A 24,904-nucleotide genomic window follows, 5' to 3' on the forward strand; every position below is an offset into this window, starting at 1 on the left:
TCTATGTAGTACTGTGCGTTTTCCGTAGTCTGTTCTGGACTTGGGGACTGTGAAGAGACCTCTGGTGGCATGTCTTGTGGGGTATGCATGGGTGTCAGCATTTCAAACAGACAGCTCAGTACATTCAGCTTGTCTACACCTCTTTAAAAAACAAGCAGTGATGAAGTCAATCTCTCTTCCACTCTAAGCCAGGAGCGACTAACATGCATGTCATTAATGTTAGCTCTCCGTGTACTTTTAAGGGCCAGCCGTGCTGCCCTGTTCTGAGCCAACTGTAATTTTCCCAAGTCCCTCCTTGTGGCACCTGACCACACTACTGAACAGTAGTCTAGGTGCGACAAAACTAGGGATTGTAGGACCTCCCTTGTTGATAGTGTTGTTAAGAAGGCAGAGCAGCGCTTAATTATGGACATACTTCTCTACTGTTGTATCAATATGCCTTGAAAAAAAACGTATTAAAAAAAATTCTAAAAAATAAATAACGGAAAAGTGGTGCGTGCATATACACTGCTCAAAAAAATAAAGGGAACACTTAAACAACACATCCTAGATCTGAATGAATGAAATAATCTTATTAAATATACTTTTTTCTTTACATAGTTGAATGTGCTGACAACAAAATCACAAAAAAATTATCAATGGAAATCAAAAAAATGTATCAACCCATGGAGGTCTGGATTTGGAGTCACCCTCAAAATTAATGTGGAAAACCACACTACAGGCTGATCCAACTTTGATGTAATGTCCTTAAAACAAGTCAAAATGAGGCTCAGTAGTGTGTGTGGCCTCCACATGCCTGTATGACCTCCCTACAACGCCTGGGCATGCTCCTGATGAGGTGGTGGATGGTCTCCTGAGGGATCTCCTCCCAGACCTGGACTAAAGCATCCGCCAACTCCTGGACAGTCTGTGGTGCAACGTGGCGTTGGTGGATGGAGCGAGACATGATGTCCCAGATGTGCTCAATTGGATTCAGGTCTGGGGAACGGGCGGGCCAGTCCATTGCATCAATGCCTTCCTCTTGCAGGAACTGCTGACACACTCCAGCCACATGAGGTCTATCATTGTCTTGCATTAGGAGGAACCCAGGGCCAACCGCACCAGCATATGGTCTCACAAGGGGTCTGAGGATCTCATCTCGGTACCTAATGGCAGTCAGGCTACCTCTGGCGAGCACATGGAGGGCTGTGCGGCCCCCCAAAGAAATGCCACCCCCACACCATGACTCACCCACCGCCAAACCGGTCATGCTGGAGGATGTTGCAGGCAGCAGAACGTTCTCCACGGTGTCTCCAGACTCTGTCACGTCTGTCACATGTGCTCAGCGTGAACCTGCTTTCATCTGTGAAGAGCACAGTGCGCCAGTGGCGAATTTGCCAATCTTGGTGTTCTCTGGCAAATGCCAAACGTCCTGCACGGGGTTGGGCTGTAAGCCCAACCCCCACCTGTGGACGTCGGGCCCTCATACCACCCTCATGGAGTCTGTTTCTGACCGTTTGAGCAGACACATGCACATTTGTGGCCTGCTGGAGGTCATTTTGCTCTGGCAGTGCTCCTCCTGCACCTCCTTGCACAAAGGCGGAGGTAGCGGTCCTGCTGCTGGGTTGTTGCCCTCCTACGGCCTCCTCCACGTCTCCTGATGTACTGGCCTGTCTACTGGTAGCGCCTCCATGCTCTGGACACTACGCTGACAGACACAGCAAACCTTCTTGCCACAGCTCGCATTGATGTGCCATCCTGGATGAGCTGCACTACCTGAGCCACTTGTGTAGATTGTAGACTCCGTCTCATGCTACCACTAGAGTGAAAGCACCGCCAGCATTCAAAAGTGACCAAAACATCAGCCAGGAAGCATATGAACTGAGAAGTGGTCTGTGGTCACCACCTGCAGAACCACTTCTTTATTGGGGGTGTCTTGCTAATTGCCTATAATTTCCACCTGTTGTCTATTCCATTTGCACAACAGCATGTGAAATTTATTGTCAATCAGTGTTGCTTCCTAAGTGGACCGTTTGATTTCACAGAAGTGTGATTGACTTGGAGTTACATTGTGTTGTTTAAGTGTTCCCTTTATTTTTTTTAGCAGTGTATATTCACCCCCTTTGCTATGAAGCCCCTAAATAAGATCTGTTCCTCTGTAGCTCAGCTGTTAGAGCACGGCGCTTGTAACGCCAAGGTAGTGGGTTCGATTCCCGGGACCACCCATACACAAAAATGTATGCACGCATGACTGTAAGTCGCTTTGGATAAAAGCGTCTGCTAAATGGCATATTATTATTATTATTATTAATTACCTTCAGAAGTCACATAATTAGTTAAATAAAGTCCACCTGTGTGCAATCTAAGTGTCACATGATCTGTCACATGATCTCAGAATATATACACCTGTTCTGAAAGGCCCCAGAGTCTGCAACACCACTAGGCAAGGGGCATCACCAAGCAAGCGGCACCATGAAGACCAAGGAGGTCTCCAAACAGGTCAGGGACAAAGTTGTGGAGAAGTACAGATCAGGGTTGGGTTATAAACAAATATCAGAAACTTTGAACATCCCACGGAGCACCATTAAATCCATTATTAAAAAATGGAAAGAATATAGCACCACAACAAACCTGCCAAGAGAGGGCCGCCCACCAAAACTCACGGACCAGGCAAGGAGGGCATTAATCAGAGAGGCAACAAAGAGACCAAAGATAACCCTGAAGGAGCTGCAAAGCTCCACAGCGGAGATTGGAGTATCTGTCCATAGGACCAGTTTAAGCCGTACACTCCACAGAGCTGGGCTTTACGGAAGAGTGGCCTGAAAAAAGCCATTGCTTAAAGAAAAAAATAAGCAAACACGTTTGGTGTTCTTCAAAAGCCATGTGGGAGACTCCCCAAACATATGGAATAAGGTACTCTGGTCAGATTAGACTAAAATTGAGCTTTTTGGCCATCAAGGAAAATACTATGTCTGGCGCAAACCCAACACCTCTCATCACCCCGAGAACACCATCCCCACGGTGAAGCATGGTGGTGGCAGCATCATGATGTGGGGATGTTTATCATCGGCAGGGACTGGGAAACTGGTCAGAATTGAAGGAATGATGGATGGCGCTAAATACAGGGAAATTCTTTAGGGAAACCTGTTTCAGTCTTCCATAGATTTGAGACTCGGACGGAGGTTCACCTTCCAGCAGGACAATGACCCTAAGCATTCTGCTAAAGCAACACTCAAGGGGTTTAAGGGGAAACATTTAAATGTCTTGGATTGGCCTAGTCAAAGCCCAGACCTCAATCCAATTGAGAATCTGTGGTATGACTTAAAGATTGCTGTACACCAGCGGAACCCATCCAACTTGAAGGAGCTGGAGCAGTTTTGCTTTGAAGAATGGGTAAAAATCCCAGTAGCTAGATGTGCCAAGCTTATAGAGACATACCCCAAGAGACTTGCAGCTGTAATTTCTGCAAAAGGTGGCTCTACAAAGTATTGACTTTGGGGGGGTGAATAGTTATTCACGCTCAAGTTTTCTGTTTTTGTGTCTTTCTTCTTGTTTGTTTCACAAGAAAAAATATGTTGCATCTTCAAGGTGGTAGGCATGTTGTGTAAATCAAATGAAACAAACCTCCCAAAAAATCAACTTTAACTCCAGGTTGTAAGGCAACAAAATAGGAAAAATGCCAAGGGGGGTGAATACTTTTGCAAGCCACTGTATACATACAAGATATTCGCCCGTTGTTTTCAAAGTAATCTCACAGAGTTTCTAAACCCAGAGACGCAACATCGCGAGACTTCCGGGAAGGCTTGCGAAACAAACCAAGCAGACCAGTCTGGGGTTTGGGGTTTGAGAAGTCAATGAGAGAAGTGAAAAATTATTCCCTAGTTGTTCATTTTCTTGAAATCTATAGGCACAACCTAGATTCGAGACAATGTCTTAAGTAGTTAAAAATGTTATTACTCCAACCTCATGTATCGAAAGAGTGCCTTTGATTTGACGGCCTGCACATGCACATTTTGGCACGAGACGACCGTTAGACCCGATGACGTGTTTCTGCGCATGAGCTTAGCTAGCCAAAATCGCCATGAAATCGCCTACAAGCGTGATCGGGGTTTCTATTGGAGAAGCAGTTTTAGCCTATCTTCATACTGTATTGTCTTTGGTAATCTACTCACGTTTGCATACGCTGATACATGAACCGTCTACATTCAGGTAGCATCTGGTTTATACAGACCAACATCACATGTGCACTAGCCACAAATATTATGGATATACTGACAAGATACATGTCTCTCCGCCCTAACAATGGGAGTTGTTGTCCACAAAGTGGCAAGGTGGGTTGTCAAGCTCCTGCCTGTCCTTTCTTTGGATTGGTGGATATATCTCATTATTGTAATACTTTTTTGAATATCCGATGAGGGTTGTTGACGTCAACCACCTGTATTCAATGGAGAGAGATGCTATGCTACTAGCCTTATGCCATGAATATGCATAGCCATCTCTAGACAACTCTGATATAGTGTTTTTTCTCAAAGTTGCCGGGATGTCACATGTCCTACTTATATCAGTACACTCATAACAACTTAAGCATTACGAAAATTCTATTAAATCAAATAAACCTCACGTAGCAAATAAGCCATAAATTTTTTTTGTTGACCAAATTCGACACCCTCTCATTGACCTCCATGCAAAAAGCTTGGTGGAGGAAAACAAAAGAAAAACGCCACCTGCTGGAGGGAGACAGACATGTCCCCCCCCCCGTCCCCAGTGAAAGTTGCACCCCTGGTTTAAAGTACTTAAGTAAAAATACTTTAAAGTACTACTTAAGTATTTTGGGGGGTAATCTGTACTTTACTATTTATATCTTTGACTACTTTTACTCCAATACATTCCTAAAGAAAATAATGTACTTTTTACTCCATACATTTCCCTGACACCCAAAAGTAGTCATTACATTTTGAACGCTTAGCAGGACAGGAAAATTGTCCAATTCCGGACTTATCAAGAGAACATCCCTGGTCATCCCAACTGCCTCTGATCTGGCGGACTCACTAAACACAAATGCTTCGTTTGTAAATTATGTGCTGGAGTGTGCCCCTGGCTAGCCGTAAATAAAAAAAACCCAGAAACAAACCGTCTGGTTTGCTTAATATAAGGAATTTGAAATTGTACTTTTAATACTTAAGTATATTTCAGCAATTACTTAAGTACATTTAAAACCAAAGACTTTGACTTTCACTCAAGTAGTATTTTCACTTTTACTTGAGTATCTATCTTTACTTTTACTCAAGTATGACAATTGGGTACTTTTTCCACAACTGCTTATTAGGAATTTTCTAATCTGACTTCTCTATGTGGCCGTCTATGGAAATTGTCTTTCTGGGCTGGGCGTCAGTTAAACTGCAGTACCGAAGCAAAACTGTAGGAGCAGTAGAAACCGTGCTTCTAGACCAGAACCCTGGCCCCTTGTCTTTAACGCATCTATGGCTGTCATTTTCATCCCATTCTGGAACTTTGAGGGTTCATAATGCTGAGGTTGTTACGTGTGTACTAATATAAGTGTGATGCACGTGACTTCCCAGCATCTTTAAAATTTGAGACAGTTAGACCACTAACCGAAAGGTCGCTGGGTTGAGTACCCGAGGGGGTGCAACTCAATATTAGGAAGGTGCTCCTAATGTTTTGTACACTCTGTGTATTTGTACATTCAGTGTATATCTATATACACAGAGTGCACAAAACATTAGGAACACCTTCTTAATATTGAGTTACACCCCCTTTTGCCCTCAGAACAGCCTCAATTCATCGGGGCATGGACTCTACAATGTGTCGAAAGCATTCCACAGGGATGCTGGTCCATGTTGGCTCCAATTCTTTCCGACAGTTGTGTCAAGTTAGCTTGAGGTCCTTTGGGTGGTGGACCATTCTTGATACACACAGGAAACTGTTGAGCGTGAAAAACCCAGCAGTGTTACAGTTCTTGACACACTCAAACCGGAGAGCCTGGCACCTACTACCATACCCCATTCACAGGCACTTAAATCTTTTGTCTTGCCCATTCACCCTCTGAATGGCACAAATACACAATCCAAGTCTCAATTGTCTCAAGGCTTAAAAACATTTATTTAACCTGTCTCCTCCTGTTCATCTACACTGATTGAAGTGGATTTAACAGGTGACATCAATAAGGGATCATAGCGTTCAACTGGATTCCCCTGGTCAGTCTATGTCATGGAAAGAGCTCGTGTCCCTAATGTTTTGTACACTCAGTGAACAAAAATATAAATGCAACATGCAACAATTTCAAAGATTTTACAGTTCATAGAAGGAAATCAGTCAATTGAAATAAATAAATAATGCCCTAATCTATAGATTTCACGACTGGGCAGGGGTGCAGCCATGGGTGGGCATAGGCCTGGGCTGGCATGGTTACACGTGCTCTGCGGTTGTGAGGCCAGTTGAATGTACTGCCAAATTCTCTAAAACAACGTTGAAGGCGGCTTATGGTAGAGAAATTCTCTGGTAACAACTCTGGTGGACATTCCTGCCGACAGCATGCCAATTGCACGCTACCTCCAAACATCTGTGGTACTGTGTTTTATAACAAAACATTTTAGTGGCCTTTTATTGTCCCCAAGCACAAGGTGCACCTGTGTAATGATCATGCTGTTTAATCAGCTTCTTGATATGCCACACCTGTCAGGTGGATGGATTATCTTGGCAAAGAAGAAATGCTCACTAACAGGGATGTAAACAAATTTGTGCACAACATTTGAGAGAAATAACCTTTCTGTGCGTATGGAATATTTAACATTTCTGGGATCTTTTATTTCATCTCATGAAACATGAGACCAACACTTTACATGTTGCGTTTGTTTTTGTTCAGTATATTATAGTCATAAAAATGCACTCAGACTCAGACATGCCTTTTCATTTTTCTTCTTTAATATATTGAAATGTATCACACCAATGTCAACTTTAAAAAACAGATGGATAAACATGTAAATACAAAGCCTCATAGATGCTTTTATCCAAAGTGACTTACAGTATACAGTGACATGACATTTAAGCATTATAAAAATGTTATAAAAGTGGGTAATTAATTATATATAGAGAGAGAGAGAGAGAGAGAGAGAGAGAAAGGGGAAAGAATATACAGTTGTCACATTTTGACATAAAGTAAAAACAAAAACGTGCACATAGAAAAATGTCACTTCAGCTCGGTCGATAGGCAACCCATAACTTTTATCCAAAGTGACTTACAGTATACAGTTACATTACATGATAGTTAAGTGTTATAGACGTGTTAAAAAGGTGGATAATGATAAAGACGGGGAGAAAGGGGAAAGAAGAGATATATAAACTCCGCAAAAAAAGAAACGTCCTTTCACTGTCAACTGCGTTTATTTTCAGCAAACTTAACATGTGTAAATATTTGTATGAACATAACAAGATTTAACAACTGAGACATAAACTGAACAAGTTCCACAGACATGTGACTAACAGAAATGGAATAATGTGTCCCTGAACAAAGGGAGGATCAAAATCAAAAGTAACAGTCAGTATCTGGTGTGGCCACCAGCTGCATTAAGTACTGCAGTGCATCTCCTCCTCATGGACTGCACCAGATTTCCCAGTTCTTGCTGTGAGATGTTACCCCACTCTTCCACAAAGGCACCTGCAAGTTCCCTGACATTTCTGGGGGGAATGGCCCTAGCCCTCACCCTCCGATCCAACAGGTCCCAGACGTGCTCAATGGGATTGAGATCCGGGCTCTTCGCTGGCCATGGCAGAACACTGACATTCCTGTCTTGCAGGAAATCACGCACAGAACGAGCAGTATGGCTGGTAGCATTATCATGCTGGAGGGTCATGTCAGGATGAGCCTGCAGGAAGGGTACCACATGAGGAAGGAGGATGTCTTCCCTGTAACGCACAGCGTTGAGATTGCCTGCAATGACAACAAGCTCAGTCCGATGATGCTGTGACACACCGCCCCAGACCATGACGGACCCTCCACCTCCAAATCAATCCTGCTCCAGAGTACAGGCCTCTGTGTAACACTCATTCATTCGATGATAAACGCGAATCCGACCATCACCCCTGGTGAGACAAAACCGTGACTCGTCAGTGAAGAGCACTTTTTGCCAGTCCTGTCTGGTCCAGCGACGGTGGGTTTGTGCCCATAGGCGACGTTGTTGCCGGTGATGTCTGGTGAGGACCTGCCTTACAACAGGCCTACAAGCCCTCAGTCCAGCCTCTCTCAGCCTATTGCGGACAGTCTGAGCACTGATGGAGGGATTGTGCGTTCCTGGTGTAACTCGGGCAGTTGTTGTTGCCATCCTGTACCTGTACAGGTGTGATGTTCGGATGTACCGATCCTGTGCAAGTGTTGTTACACGTGGTCTGCCACTGCGAGGACGATCAGCTGTCCGTCCTGTCTCCCTGTAGCGCTGTCTTAGGCGTCTCACAGTACGGACATTGCAATTTATTGCCCTGGCCACATCTGCAGTCCTCATGCCTCCTTGCAGCATGCCTAAGGCACGTTCACGCAGATGAGCAGGGACCCTGGGCATCTTTCTTTTGGTGTTTTTCAGAGTCAGTAGAAAGGCCTCTTTAGTGTCCTAAGTTTTCATAACTGTGACCTTAATTGCCTACCGTCTGTAAGCTGTTAGTGTCTTAATGACCGTTCCACAGGTGCATGTTCATTAATTGTTTATGGTTCATTGAACAAGCATGGGAAACAGTGTTCAAACCCTTTACAATGAAGATCTGTGAAGTTATTTAGATTTTTATGAATTATCTTTGAAAGACAGGGTCCTGAAAAAGGGACGTTTCTTTTTTTGCTGAGTTTAGTTGTCACATTTTGACATAGTGTAACACAATTTATAAAAAGGAATGTCACTTAGCCGGTCCAGAAGCAACCCCCAGAGTTTGTATCCCAGGTGGGGACAGAACTCACTCTGTTACAATGGTGCCGTAACCCGGATCACAGACTGCTGTAGCAGACTACTAGGGGGTGAGTGTAGTGGATGTGAAACTAGCAGGCTAGAACTAGTAGCCATCATGTGGTGAAGTCACCCTCACCAAGATCTTAAGTGAACTGTTTCTCACCGAGTCACAAGCTCTGTCTGTCAGTACAGTTGACTTCAGTGCCAAGTGTTGTGTACAGAGGGTGGGATGGAACACACTCCGTTACAGCAACATGTTGGTGCTCCATTTGCCTTCCAATCAGGGTCCTAGATTCTAAAGGTTCTAAAGATTCTCAGAGTATGAGTGCTGATCTAGGATCAGGTCCTCTTTATCTTATTTATTATGATCTGAAAGGCAAAAACACTTATGAAACCAATTAACTAGCCTACTGATTTTGCTACACTCGTTATGTCTAGGGGTCCTAAGCCTACTTACTTAACTACCAAACCTATTCTATATCTTCTCCCCCCAACAAGAAAAAACCTCACAGTCACCACAATCTATTTTCCTGAATTTTTCTAAACTTGTAACCTTTTTTTTTATTTTAATTTTTTTCATAAAAGTTCCTTAACTGAAGAGACCAATATGTACACTAGTGCTGAGCGATTAGCCGACGATTAGCCGACATTCCAGAGGTCCCCCCTCTGAATTGACCAACGTCTTCAATTATTTGAATTCCATTTAGTTCATTTTTTTGTGAGCTCAAAGCACTGTTTTTAGAAAGAAATCAAATCAAGAAGCACAAACTGTGGGACTTAGTAGGAAGTTGTCGTTTTCAACAGGCAAAAACTAAACATAGTTTAGCGCAGAAAACGTGGTAATTAGCTACAATGACCATAATGCATTGCGCCTACTGCTGCCTGTTATTGACACACACAGACCGCATGAGAGGAAGGGACTGCAGAACTCGAACTTGAGGGAGAGGGACAGAGACACAGAGTCCCCACACAAAGCATCCTTCTCCCCATCTGGTTTGCCATCAGCACTCTTCTGAACATGAGTAGCTTCACAAACTGGGGATTGCTCAAAACTCTCCTTGAGAGACTCCACCCCCTGAGAGACCAACTCCATTCACAGCGCCCATGATCACATGCACCAAGCTCCATCTGATAGGTGGCCAGTGACTAGAGACCTGGAGCAACCACCAACAGGGACAAGTGAACATCGACCAACATCTTCATCTCCTCACACTTAACTTCACAAAACTCACTCTGAAGTGTATCTGGCTTTTCCACCAAACTCACTTCTTTAATGCCCTATTCTTCTCCCAAGACACAGCCGTGTCATCCCGCAAAATCCAGACCGGGTCTCCCAGCGGACCCTCACTAACCTCACAGAACATGTCAGCTAAAAGAACAAATGAATCACTGACAAACTCTGAATCCAACAGATCACTCAGGGGAACCAAATCCTTTCTCAGACCACCAAGAGAACCTAGTTGCTCAGTGTCACTCAACACAACAAAGAACGTCTCCCCTAAATTGACACATGAATCAACCTCATCCTGTGCAGAGGGCACACTACATCACATACAGGGCTGTGAAAAAGTATTTGCCTCCTTTCTGATTTTCTCTATTTTTGCGTATTTTTGATACTGAATGTTAGATCTTCAACCAAAACCTAATATTAAAGGGAACCTACGTTTATTTTATTTCTTTAATTAACAAAGTTATGCAACACCCAATTCCCCTGTGTGAAAAAGTAAATGCCTCCTTACACTCAATAATAGGTTGTGCCACCTTTAGCTGCAATGGCTGCCACCAAATGCTTCCTGTAGTTGTTGATCAGTCTCTCACATCGCTGTGGAGGAATTATGGCCCACTCTTCCATGCAGAACTGCTTTAACTCAGCGACATTTGTGGGTTTTCAAGCATGAACTACTCGTTTCAAGTCCTGCCATAACATCTAATTTGGGATTAGGTTTGGACTTTGACTAGGCCATTTCAAAACTTTAAATTTGTTGCTTTTTAGCCATTTTCATGTAGACTTGATTGTGTGTTTTGGATCATTGTTTTGCTGCATGATTCAGCTGCACTTCAGCTTCAGCTGACAGACGGATGGTCTGACATTCTCCTGTAGAATTCTCTGATACAGAGCAGAATTCATGTTTCCTTCTATTAAGGCAAGTCGTCCAGGTCCTGAGGCAGCAAAGATTCCTCAAACCATCACACTACCACCACCATGCTTGACTGTTGGTATGAGGTTCTTACTGTGGAATGCAGTGTTTGGTTATCGTCAGGCATAAATGGGACCCACGTCGTCCAAAAACCTCATACCAACGGTCAAGCATGGTGGTGGTAGAGTGATGGTTTGAGGATTCTTTGCTGCCTCAAGACTTGGACGACTTGCCTTAATAGAAGGAAACATGAATTCTGCTCTGTATCATAGAATTCTACAGGAGAATGTCAGGCCATCCATCTGTGAGCTGAAGCTGAAGCACAGCTGGGTCATGCAGTAAGACAATGATCCAAAACACAATCAAGTCTACATGAAAATGGCTAAAAAGCCACACATTTGAAGTTTTAGAATGGCCTGGTCAAAGTCCAGACCTAACCCCAATTGAGATGTTGTGGCAGGACTTGAAATGAGCAGTAGTTCTGCATGGAAGAGTGGGCAAAAATTCATCCACCGCGACATGAGACTGATCAACAACTACAAGAAACGTTTGGTTGGAGTCATTGCAGCTAAAGGTGGCAAACACTTTTTCACAGCACTGTATATCTCTGCCCAGAAGTTCTCTGCTAGAGACACAAACTTTCTCACTATGGAGAACCATTACCTGAACCACCATCTAGTTTGGCAAAGAATGTTTCCTCTAAGTCCCCACACAAATCATCCTCCTCCCTATCTGGTTTGCCATCAGCACTCTTATGAACATGAGTAGCTTCACAAACTGGGGATACCTCAAAACTCTCCTTGAGAGACTCCGCCCCCTGAGACACCTGACTTTTCACTGGGGTTATGCTGCGTTCATAACATCTCGTAAATTCGTAAATACCAACATACGACTGGGAAAGATCCACTTGAATGCCCCTCCAACTGGTAATTACTAGTGGGAATCTTGTCTATCATCTCTAAATACCTAACCTAATCAATAACAACATCTACAAAAAAAACAAAGAAATATAGAGAAGTTGTTGCTGTTCATCATTTTCTTAAAACCTCAAATTGCAGGGCTTTTAGTATTGTTGTATGTATTGTCAATACCGGTATAACCTGTATCTCGTTCTTCGCTTCTCTGCTCGGCTCAGATTGAGTCCTGGAGAGGCCTTGGGTCAGTCTGGGACACCTGCTTCCCTGTTAAGCCGTTGGTTGAGTTTGGTTCTTTGTCATTGGGCATCTCATTTACCCCTGAATCATTCACAGACATTCTGTCCTCTTTTGGGTCAATGTCCTTAACAGGTTGGTATTGACTGATATCGTCACTATAGACTTCATGGAGGCTATTCAGGTCAACGTCCTTCATGGGTTGATATTGACCGATCTCCTGACTGTAGTCTTCATGTAGGCTATTCAGGTCAGTATCCTTCATGGGGTGGTATTGACTGATCTCCTGACTGTAGTCTTCATGGAGGATATTCAAGTCAACATCCTTCATGGGTTGGTATTGACTGATCTCCTGACTGTAGTCTTCATGTAGGCTGTTCAGGTTCACATCACTACTCATGCTGATATCGGAGTCATTAGAGAGCTCTTCAAAGAACTCTTCAAAGCTCTTCAAACCCAACACAGGCCCACTCTTCGAAGGCCCACCTGTGTTGCTGGAGCTTGGTTGTTGGCACCTTGTCATGACTCCTGTTTCATTCACAGTTTTTCTACATATACCATCTACTGAAGAAAGTAATTCCTTCGCCATCTCATCAGAACATTTCTCCCTACAAAGTTTTTTCGTTTTCAGGTGCGTCTTCAAATCAGTATGGAATATAAAAGTCTTTGGACACACCAGGCACTTGATGGGGCCATTGTTGTAGTGTTTTAACATGTGCCTTCGCATGTCACATGCCTTCGAGGATATTTTCCCACACACCTGGCACTTTCTGGAACAGTCTTTTGTGTGTCCTTTCAGATCATCTGGTTGCTGGAAAGTGTCCCCACAGTAAGGACACTTGTACTCACCAGGGTTGGATTGGTCAATGTCCTTAATGGGTTGGTATTGACTGATCTCCTGACTGTTGTCTTCATGGAGGCTATTCAGGTTCACATCACTACTCATGCTGTTATCGGATTGCTGCGTGTCATGAGAGAACTCTTCAATGCTCTTTGAAGGCCCACCTGTGTCGCTGGAGCTTGGTTGTTGACAACTTGCCCCTTCTCCTGTTTCATTGACATTTGTCCTACATCTACCATCTACTGAAGACAGTAATTCCTTCGCCATCACATCAGAACATTTCTCCCTACAAAGTTTTTTTGTTTTCAGGTGCTTCTTCAAATCAGTATGGTATACAAAAGTCGTTGGACACACCGGGCAGTTGATGGGGCCATTGTAGTGTTTTAACATGTGCCTTCGCATGCCACATGCCGTCGAAGTTGTTTTCCCACACACATGGCACTTTCTGGAACAGTCTTTTTTGTGTCTTTTCAGATCACGTGGTAGCTGGAAGGTCTCCCCACAGTAAGGACACTTGTACTCACCAGGGTTGGATTGGCCAACGTCCTTAATGGGTTGGTATTGACTGATCTCCTGACTGAAGTCTTCATAGAGGCTATTCATGTTCACCTCACTACTCATGCTGATATCGGAGTCATTAGAGAGCTCTTCAAAGAACTCGTCAAAGCTCTTCAAACCCAACACAGGCCCACTCTTCGAAGGCCCACCTGTGTTGCTGGAGCTTGGTTGTTCACACCTTGTCATAACTCCTGTTTCATTGACATTTGTCCTACATCTACCATCTACTGAAGAAGGTAATTCCGTCGCCATCACATCAGAATATTTCTCCCTACAAAGTTTTTTCGTTTTCAGGTGTGTTTTCAAATCAGTATGGAATATAAACGTCTTTGGACACACCGGGCACTTGATGGGGCCATTGTTGTCATGTTTTAACATGTGCCTTCGCATGTCACATGCCTTTGAGGATATCTTCCCACACACATGGCACTTTCTGGAACAGTCTTTTGTGTGTCCTTTCAGATCATCTGGGAGCTGGAAAGTGTCCCCACAGTAAGGACACTTGTACTCACCAGGGTTGGATTGGTTAACGTCCTTAATGGGTTGGTATTGACTGATCTCGTCACTGAAGTCTTCATGGAGTCTATTCAAGTCAACGTCCTTAATGGGTTGGTATTGACTGATCTCGTCACTGTGGTCTTCTTCGAGGCTAATAAGGTTCATATCACTACTCATGCTATTCTCGGATTGCTGCGAGTCATGAGAGAGCTCTTCAATGCTCTTTGAAGGCCCACCTGTGTTGCTGGAGCTTGGTTGTTGGCAGCTTGTGATGACTCTGGTTTCATTTAACATTTTCCTACATCTACCATATCCTGAAGACAGTAATTCTTTCATCATCACATCAGAACATTTCGCTCTACAACGTTTTTTCAGTTTCAGGTGTTTCTTCAAATCAGGATGGTATATAAAAGTCCTTGGACACACTGGGCACTTGTAGGTGCCATTGTTGTTGTGTCTTAACATGTGCCTTCGCATGCCACGTGCCGTTGAAGTTATTTTCCCACACACATGGCACTTTCTGGAACAGTCTTTTGTGTGTCCTTTCAGATCACGTGGTAGCTGGAATGTGTCCCCACAGTAAGGACACTTGTAATCCCCAGGGTTAGATTTGAGGTGGAGCTTGGTTGTAATTACTTTATCAGAACATTTCTTACTATAAGACCTTTTCAATCTTCGGGGCAATTTCAAATCAGCATTGTCCTTCACCATCATATCAGAACATTTCTCCCTACAAAGTTTTTTCGTTTTCAGGTGCTTCTTCAAATTAGTATGGTATACAAAAGTCTTTGGACACACTGGGCACTTGATGGGGCCATTGTTTTTGTGTTTTAACATGTGCCGTCGCATTTCCATCATTCGAGAAGTTGTTTTCCCACACACATGGGACTTTCTGGAACAGTCTTTTGTGTGTCCTTTCAGATCATATGGTAGCTGGAAAGTGTCCCCACAGTAAGGACACTTGTAATCTCCAGGGTTGGATTTGAGGTGGAGCCTGGTTATAATTACTTTATCAGAACATTTCTTCCCACATGATCTTTTCAATTTCAGGTGCGATCTCAAATCACAATTTAATATAAAAGTCTTTGGACACACAGGGCACTTGTATGCGCCATTGTTGAAGTGAAGTAGAAGGTGCCTTTGCAAACTTACAATACGAGTAGTTATTTTCCCGCACACATGGCACTTTATGGAGCCATCTTTTGTGTGTCCTTTCAGATCAGGCTTTTTGTCTCTTTTCAGATCAGGTGTTTTTTTCAGATAATTTTTTTGCTGGACAGTTTCCCCACAGTAGTCATCACCACTCTTGTTCTCCTCACAGCTACTCTTCTGGTGTTCCTCTAAGTCCTCACTGAATTCAAAGTCTTGCCCACACTGGGTGCATTGGTGTGACCTCTGCTCAATGTGAGATCGCATGTGTCTTGTCAAGCCCAGTGTTTCAGTGAAAGTCTTGCGACAGAAAGAGCATGCTTTGACTCTTTGGCTTCTTTTGTGAGTGGTGTTGGATAGCTCAGGAGTTATTGAGTCCTGAGGTACACTCTCTGAGACTCCACCTAGTGTTGAAGAGAGAAAAGTGAGCAAGACATCCACATCTTATCAACAAACTCAAGTCAAGGTACTACAGCCTAAAAGATACAGTAAAAGTGTTCACTGAACTCAAAGGATGATACACATAAGCACTTGGTTATTCTGACAGCAGAATAGCATGGACGCTTAGGGCTAGTAACCTAGTTTGTTTATTCAGTAGTTTTGAATAAGGAGCTCATGTTCACTGCTCTACACACTAAGGAACACTCCTTACCAGAATCACTGACAGTGGTCCTTTTAATGACAGTGGTCCAAAGTTTATTATCTGGCGGTTTGGCATCTTCCCTGAGGAGAGACAAATATAAAGTAAGTTATGATTTTCAATGGGTAAGTTCAGTTCCAAGGTCCTAGCCACTACAATAGGGGCATTCAAATCTGGGCCTCGAGGTCTGCACCACTGCTGGTTTTCACCCTTCCCCCAATAACCCCTCAAATCAGGGACAGACCCTCTGTACAATAGGTGAATGTATTCCTTCGTCGATCAATTTACTCCCTTGAAGCCTGGATTTGAATACCTCTGTTCCACAGCTGACACTCACTCAGTTTCAGGTGACCGCTCTCTTTTCACACCCTTTGTTTCGGTCTTCTCATTTTTGTCACCATGTCCTCTTTTCTGTTTTCTCTTTCTGCCTCTTCTTTTCTGTCCGTGGGAACCCGTGGCCTCAGCAGGCAGTTTCCCGCTCTGTATAAAATATATATTCTGGTCATAAAAATGCACACTCAGACTTAAAGCCATGCCTTTTCATTTATTTTCTTGAATTAACTTAAATGTATCACACTTATGTAAACTTCAAATGAAGGTGGATAAACATGTAGCTAATACTAGATGACATAGATGCTTTTATCCACAGTGACCAAATGATATTAAAGTGTCATAAAAGTGGATAATTAATGATATAGAGGGAGAGAAAGGGGATAAAATACAGTGAGGGAAAAAAGTATAAAAGTATTTGATCTCCTGCTGATTTTGTATGTTTGCCCACTGACAAAGACATGATCAGTCTATAATTTTAATGGTAGGTTTATTTGAACAGTGAGAGACAGAATAACAACAAAGAAATCCAGAAAAACGCATGTCATAAATGTTATGAATTGATTTGCATTTTAATGAGGGAAATAAGTATTTGACCCCTCTGCAAAACATGACTTAGTACTTGGTGGCAAAACCCTTGTTGGCAATCACAGAGGTCAGACGTTTCTTGTAGTTGGCCACCAGGTTTGCACACATCTCAGGAGTTTTTTGTCCCACTCCTCTTTGCAGATCTTCTCCAAGTCATTAAGGTTTCGAGGCTGACGTTTGGCAACTCGAACCTTCAGCTCCCTCCACAGATTTTCTATGGGATTAAGGTCTGGAGACTAACTAGGCCACTCCAGGACCTTAATGTGCTTCTTCTTGAGCCACTCCTTTGTTGCCTTGGCCGTGTGTTTTGGGTCATTGTCATGCTGGAATAACCATCCACAACCCATTTTCAATGCCCTGGCTGAGGGAAGAAGGTTCTCACCCAAGATTTGACGGTACATGGCCCCGTCCATCGTCCCTTTGATGCAGTGAAGTTGTCCTGTCCCCTTAGCAGAAAAACACCCCCAAAGCATAATGTTTCCACCTCCATGTTTGACGGTGGGGATGGTGTTCTTGGGGTCATAGGCAGCATTCCTCCTCCTCCAAACACGGCGAGTTAAGTTGATGCCAAAGAGCTCGATTTTGGTCTCATCTGACCACAACACTTTCACCCAGTTCTCCTCTGAATCATTCAGATGTTCATTGGCAAACTTCAGACGGCCCTGTATATGTGCTTTCTTGAGCAGGGGGACCTTGCGGGCGCTGCAGGATTTCAGTCCTTCACGGCGTAGTGTGTTACCAATTGTTTTCTTGGTGACTATGGTCCCAGCTACCTTGAGATCATTGACAAGATCCTCCCGTGTAGTTCTGGGCTGATTCCTCACCGTTCTCATGATCATTGCAACTCCACGAGGTGAGATATTGCATGGAGCCCCAGGCCGAGGGAGATTGACTGTTCTTTTGTGTTTCTTCCATTTGCGAATAATCGCACCAACTGTTGTCACCTTCTCACCAAGCTGCTTGGCGATGGTCTTGTAGCCCATTCCAGCCTTGTGTAGGTCTACAATCTTGTCCCTGACATCCTTGGAGAGCTCTTTGGTCTTGGCCATGGTGGAGAGTTTGGAATCTGATTGATTGATTGCTTCTGGTGGACAGGTGTCTTTTATACAGGTAACAAACTGAGATTAGGAGCACTCCCTTTAAGAGTGTGCTCCTAATCTCAGCTCATTACTTGTATAAAAGACACCTGGGAGCCAGAAATCTTTCTGATTGAGAGTGGGGTCAAATACTTATTTCCCTCATTAAAATGCAAATCAATTTATAACATTTTTTACATGCGTTTTTCTGGAATTTTTTGTTGTTATTCTGTCTCTCACTGTTAAAGCCTACCATTAAAATTATAGACTGATAATTTCTTTGTCAGTGGGCAAACGTACAAAATCAGCAGGGATCAAATACTTTTTCCCCTCACTGTATATAGTAGTTACATTTTGACATGAAGTTATTTGTTTAAATATAATAATACAAAAATAAGGAACGGCACTTCAGCCCGGTCCAGAGGCAACCCCCAGAGTTTGTGGAACACACTCCGTTATAGCAACATGTTGGTGCTCCATTTGCCTTCCAATCAGGGCCCTAGATTCTAAAGCTTCTCAGAGTACGAGTGCTGATCTAAGATCAGGTCTTATTTATTATGATCTGAAAGGCAAAACTGATCCTAGAGCAGAACTCCTATTCTGAGACACTTTGTGAATAGGGGCCCAGGTTTAGGAGAGCTACCGCCATATTCCTTACATTTTCGAGTATCTACACATCTGCTAACACCAATGCATTATAGGAAAAGGGGTTGAAAGCCATTGTTGTCCATCATTTCAGGGCTCCAGACTGTGACCATTTAGTCCCTTTGACTTGGCTGTGCAAGTAAAAACAAATAATTGGTCGCACTGGTGCAAGCTGAACATTCTACCTGGTCAAGTCAATCAAAACATCCTATTTTTTAGGCAGATATAACTATGAATTTGTTAAACAGTAAAGTAAATTATCTGCCCTGCCTGCCTGTTTCACTGGGGCCGGCTGTAACGAGCTAGCTTCTCACACTCTCTCTCGCCCCTCGTGATTGTATACCACTTCAAAATGCAATTGCGGGAAAGAAACAACTTTGGGAGCAACTAGTTGTCCATATTAAAGTGAGGAGTGTCTCAGCTTTCTGTAGGTATACTTTTATTTCTCAACTATCGTTACTGAGCTCAAAGTACACTGTTTTACAATCAAGATATCTGATATGGCTTTGAAACACGGACCGTGCAAAATTGTGCATTGGCAATCACGAGTGCACTAGGCCTCATTGCAAAGTTTTTTTTAGGACATTACATTTACTGTTAGATTAATACATGGCTACTAGCAGTAGGTGTTATATGTAGAGTGCTAGCTAATGTGATCTATCTAATGCATTTTGAGTTTCCACTTCCTCAGGTGGTGAATTAGTACCAATTGAATTAGGCCTAGGCTATATATAATATTACACATGACGATGATGAAGACAAATTCATCTCTATTGAACGAAAAAATATGAACATTCTAAAGCCCTATTTTGACAGTCAAATATAACACAAATAGCCTAATTGTCAACCCAAATGACAATCAATGGATTAGGTTGGATATCAAAATATTTTGAATCATGCATTCCTGCTTGGATATGTTAGATGTAACAACCTATTTATTGAATACCGTCTCAGTAGTCTATTAAACTTCTTGATAAAGCATTGTGAATGACTGACTTCATAAATTACATGTATTTATTATTGAAATAAGTTTGCTAATATGGAATAATTGATGCTAAAACCATCAAACTAGTAGTAGTTTAAAGAAAAGAGAAAACAAATGGTGCACATTGTTTTAAACTTATCGTTCTATTTATTGTTATCGCATCAATTCAGGCAATTTATCGCGTTACGGATTTTTGTCCATATCGTCCGGCTCTATGTGATACTGCGAAAAAAACTGAAAAAGTTAGTGGCACCAGTGCCATCAGCGGAAAATGTTAGTCTGGAGCCCTGCATTTCCTTAAAACCTTTAGTATTGTCGTATCTATTGTCGATTACGGTATCACCTGTATCTCGGTCTTCACTTCTCCGCTCGTCTCTGGTTGAGAATCCTGGAGAGGCCTTGGGTCAGTCTGGGACACCTGCTTCCCTGTTAAGCCGTTGGTTGAGATTGGTTCTTTGTCATTGGGCATCTCATTTACCCCTGAATCATTCACAGACTTTCTGTCCTTCTCTGGGTCAACGTCCTTCATGGGTTGGTATTGACTGATCTCATCACTGTAGTTTTCAGTGGTCATCATGGAGGCTTCATGGAGGCAATTCAAGTCAACATCCGTAATGGGTTGGTTTTGACTGATCTCCTGACTGTAGTCGTCATGGAGGATATTCAAGTCAACATCCTTCATGGGTTGGTATTGACTGACTGTAGACTGACTGTAGTCTTCATCAAGGCTATTCAGGTTCACGTCACTACTCCTGCTGTTATCAGATTGCTGAAAGTCATAAGAGAACTGTTCAAATAACTTTTCAATACTCTTCGAAGGCCCGCCTGCGTTGCTGGAGCTTGGTTGTTGGCAGCTTATGACTCCTGTTTCATTTTTCCCACATCTACCATCTATTGATGACAGTAATTCCTTCACCATCACATCAGAACATTTCTCCCTACATTGTTTATTTTTTTTCAGGTGCATCTTCAAATCAGTATGGGATATAAAAGTCCTTGGACACACTGGGCACTTGTAGGGGCCATTGTTGGTGTGTCTTAACATGTGCCTTCGCATGCCGCATGGCTTCAAAGTTGTTTTCCCACACACATGACACTTTCTGGAACAGTCTTTTGTGTGTCCTTTCAGATCATGTGGTAGCTGGAAAGTGTCCCCACAGTAAGGACACTTGTACTCACCAGGGTTGGATTGGAGATGGACCTTGGTATTAATTACTTCATCAGAACATTTCTCCCTACAAGATCTTTTCAATCTCAGGTGCGATCTCAAATCAGCATTTGTTATAAAAGTTGTTGGACACACAGGGCATTTGTATGCGCCATTGTTGAAGTGAAGTAGAAGGTGCCTTCGCAAACCCAGCATACGAGTAGTTATTTTCCCGCACACATGGCACTTTATGGCGCGGCCTTTTGTTTGTCCTTTCAGGTCAGGTTTATTGTCTGCTTTCAGATCAGGTTTTTTGTCTCTTTTCAGATCTGTTTTTTGCTGGACAGTTTCCCCACCACTGTCTTTTTTTATCTTCTCCTCACAGCTACTCTTCTGATGTTCCTCTAAGTCCTCACTGGACTCATAGTCTTGCCCACACTGGGTGCATTGGTGTGACCTCTGCTCAATGTGAGATCGCATGTGTCTTGTCAAGCCCAGTGTGTCAGTGAAAGTCTTGCCACAGAAAGAGCATGCTTTGACGCGTTGGCTTCTTTTGTGCGAGCTGTTGGATGGCTCAGGAGTTAATGAGTCCTGAAGTACAATCTCAGTTAGTAAATCATTAGGTACACTCTCTAAAATAATTTCTACGTTCTGCCCTTTGCCCATATGACCACTGTGCTCATCTGAATTAATTTTGTGAGAGGTGTTGGATGGCTCAGGTGTTAGTGAGTCCTGAGGTACCATCTCTGAGAGTTCTTCTCTGTTCTGCGCTTCGGCCATCTGAACACTGTGCTCCTCTGAGTGAATTTTGTGAGAGGTGTTGGATGGCTCAGGAGTTAGTAAATCCTGAGGTACCATCTCTGGGAGTTCTTCTCTGTTCTGCGCTTCGAACATATGACCACTGTGCTCCTCTGAGTTAATTTCGTGAGAGGTGTTGGGTGGCTCAGGTGTTAGTGAGTCCTGAGGTACCATCTCTGGGAGTTCTTCTCTGTTCTGCGCTTCGGCCAACTGAACACTGTGCTCCTCTGAGTGAATTTTGTGAGAGGTGTTGGGTGGCTCAGGTGTTAGTGAGTCTTGAGGTACCATCTCTGGGAGTTCTTCTCTGTTCTGCGCTTCGGCCAACTGAACACTGTGCTCCTCTGAGTGAATTTTGTGAGAGGTGTTGGGTGGCTCAGGTGTTAGTGAGTCTTGAGGTACCATCTCTGGGAGTTCTTCTCTGTTCTGCGCTTCGGCCAACTGAACACTGTGCTCCTCTGAGTGAATTTTGTGAGAGGTGTTGGGTGGCTCAGGTGTTAGTGAGTCCTGAGGTACCATCTCTGGGAGTTCTTCTCTGTTCTGCGCTTCGGCCATCTGAACACTGTGCTCCTCTGAGTGAATTTTGTGAGAGGTGTTGGATGGCTCAGGAGTTAGTGAGTCCTGAGGTACCATCTCTGGGAGTTCTTCTCTGTTCTGCCCTTCGGCCATATGACCACTGTGCTCCTCTGAGTGAAAGGTCTGTATGGGCTGTTCCTCCTCCCTCTTATGAGATGATGGGCAATGAAGAGAAGCATGGACTCCACCTAGTGTTGAAAAGAGAGAAGTGAGCAAGACATCCATATATCGACATAACTCAGTCAAAGAGAACAAGTAAGACAGATTCAGTGCTTGATAAAAATAGACTAGACCACATTTGAACAAATCTCAATACTGTGCCCATTTAATGCAGTGAAGAGATATGGAACTTCTCAAATAAAGAACAAGGTACTGCAGCCTAATAGATGCAGGGAAAGTGTTTACTGAACTCGCAAGAGAGTATCATGGACATTTCGGTCTAGTAACCACTTTCTCTGCATCTTTAAGGCTGTCATTTATAGTTTCTTCTTCTTTATTCAGGAGTTTTGCATATCTAAGGATCTTGACGTTCACTGCTCTACACTCACTAAGGAACTTTTCTTACCAGATTCATCGTCAGTGGCCCTTTCATTGAGAGTGACCCCTGTATTGACAGTGGTCCAAAGTTCATTATCTGATGGTTCAGCTTCTTCCCTGAGAAGAGACCAAAATGAAAGTCAGTTTTCAATGAGTAAGTTCACTGCCAAGGTCCTAGCAACTACTAGTAACCGCTACTACTTCAAATCTGGGCTGAGGTCTGCATCACTGCTGGTTTTAATCTTTTCCCCAATACCCCTCGAATCAGGATTCAATCCTCTGTACACTAGGTGAGTGTATTCTCTGAACAATCACTGATATTAATAAATACATTTACTACCTGGGAGAAAAGAAAACCAGCAGCACTGCAGACCTTGAGGCCTGGATTTGAATACCTCTGTTCCACAGCGGACACTCACTCAGTTTCAGGTGACCGCTCTCTTTTCACACCCTCATTTTTGACACCACATCCTCTTCTCCATTTTTTCTTTCTGCCCCTTTTTTTCCCCCCTTGAGAACCCGTTGCCTCCGCCGGCAGTTTCCCTCTCCTTATAATCAGTTTTAGTGAGGGCTTGGGTAATGGCATATCGCTAATGTCAAGCGTGTGTGCTCCAATCTTCTCGATCTTTAATCTGGTGGTACCAGGTCCTATTTTCTTTCCTTTCTTCCTGCCTCTTTTTTTCTGTACTTGGGAACTCGTCGGCTCATCCAGCAGTACCCCTCTCTTTAGCGTCAGTGTTAGCGAGGATTTGGGTAGCGGCATATCGCTTATGTCAAGTGTGTGCATTTCAATCTTCTCATTTGTAATACCACGACCTCTTCTCCGTTTTTTCTTTCTGTCAATTCCTTTCGGTCCTGGGCGTCTTGTCTCAGCCTGCAGTCTCCCTCTCCTTAGAATCAGTGTTAGCAAGGACTTGGGTAACGGCATATTGCTAATGTCAAGCCTGTTCAACCGCAGTACGGGTTGACGGCGCAGACAGGAAGCGGTCAAGCGGCTGGTTTTCAGCCCGCTGCGGGTCTGAGGGCAGAGAACAGCTTTATCTCTCCTGGTCTCTTTGATCATCTCTTTGTTTATTGTCTTGCGTTTAACGGTTATCTCAGTGGCATCCTCTATAGTCTTGACCTCTACCTCCACAGAAGCAGAAACAGCTGGTTGATTTACAGTCCAGACCCTACAATCTGCCATTCTGCAGTCCCAGCTCATCCCTGGTTCATCACATGGGAAAAGGGTTTGATATCCCTGCATGGTGGGATAGGACGGTTTCTCTGGGCCTGCTTGGTAAGAGGCAATTTCTTCCTTCACAGAGGAAGGGAAAGACAGTGAAGAGAGGATGTAGTCACCACCAGTGGACCTTAGAGCTAGAAAAGGAGAGAGACCATCACAGGTTAACATCAGCAATTACTGATCAATTATAAGTTATCTTAATTTCCTGCATTTCCACCGGTAAATTTTGAAATATTAGGACAGCCGCGTTTTCTTTAACAAATAAAATAAATTCAGGCAAACAGGCGGGTAAATTATTTCCAAATCCTGTACCCCACCTACCATTGGTGTCTAAGTGATGTCCATTTTTATGGTGACGGAGGACTGCCTGTAATGGCTCAGGGTGAGCCACAGACTGCACACACTCCTCTAAGAGAGCAGGGGCAAGGCTAAGCCACGATGCAGTCTAAGAGATGGAGAAAGTTACAATTGTTACAAAACCAATTAACTAGCCTGCTAATATTGCTGCTCTCGCTAGGTCTAGGGGACTTAGGCCTATTTAACTGGTCTGTAACCGGATTTATGATGTGCATCTATGTGAGAAATCAGCGTATGAGGACCGTGTTGTATAATATAATAATAATATGTCATTTAGCAGACGCTTTTATCCAAAGCGACTTACAGTCATGCGTGCATACATTTTTTTTTTGTGTATGGGTGGTCCCGGGGATCGAACCCACTACCTTAGCGTTACAAGCGCCGTGCTCTACCAGCTGAGCTACAGAGGACCATAGGAGACAGCACATTTTACCGGGATCCACGACCTCTTGGTCGGACAGTCCAAGCAGATTAGTATTCGTTGTTCATAGTGACAAAATAAATGTTGAAAAATACTAAACTACAAAAAGGCATGCCAAACTAAAGATATTAACTGGCCACCTCTCCTCACTGAATGCCAATCAACCTGATTGCGCCCACCTGTGCACTTTATCAAGGCTTGACAGAGCACCTGGACCTGGTTGCTGCTGCCACCTGGGGAAGGAGTGTGGAAGTGGTAGTGTCTAATCATGCTCCTAAGACCTAACTTACCTATAACCTATTCCATATCAAAATGGTGTT

At 43.5% G+C, this 24,904-nt stretch overlaps 1 protein-coding gene across 1 annotated transcript in view; it reads right to left on the minus strand.

Moving 5' to 3' along the window:
• Nucleotides 1-12,109: 12,109 nt before the first annotated feature.
• Nucleotides 12,110-24,904, minus strand: part of LOC311150709 (uncharacterized protein) — a 50,662-nt gene continuing 37,867 nt past the window's right edge. The window contains exons 6-12 of the mRNA XM_084188223.1: nt 24,128-24,251; nt 23,001-23,940; nt 22,610-22,698; nt 19,870-22,232; nt 16,240-16,382; nt 15,915-15,985; nt 12,110-15,666 (exon numbers count right to left, since the gene is read on the minus strand). Coding sequence (XP_084044349.1) covers nt 12,197-15,666; nt 15,915-15,985; nt 16,240-16,382; nt 19,870-22,232; nt 22,610-22,698; nt 23,001-23,940; nt 24,128-24,251 — 7,200 coding nt within the window. The 3' untranslated portion in view covers nt 12,110-12,196. The remainder of the gene's footprint in view (nt 15,667-15,914; nt 15,986-16,239; nt 16,383-19,869; nt 22,233-22,609; nt 22,699-23,000; nt 23,941-24,127; nt 24,252-24,904) is intronic.

This window comes from Coregonus lavaretus, assembly GCF_964263955.1.
Source record: "Coregonus lavaretus genome assembly, chromosome: 23".
Lineage (NCBI taxonomy): Eukaryota > Metazoa > Chordata > Actinopteri > Salmoniformes > Salmonidae > Coregonus > Coregonus lavaretus.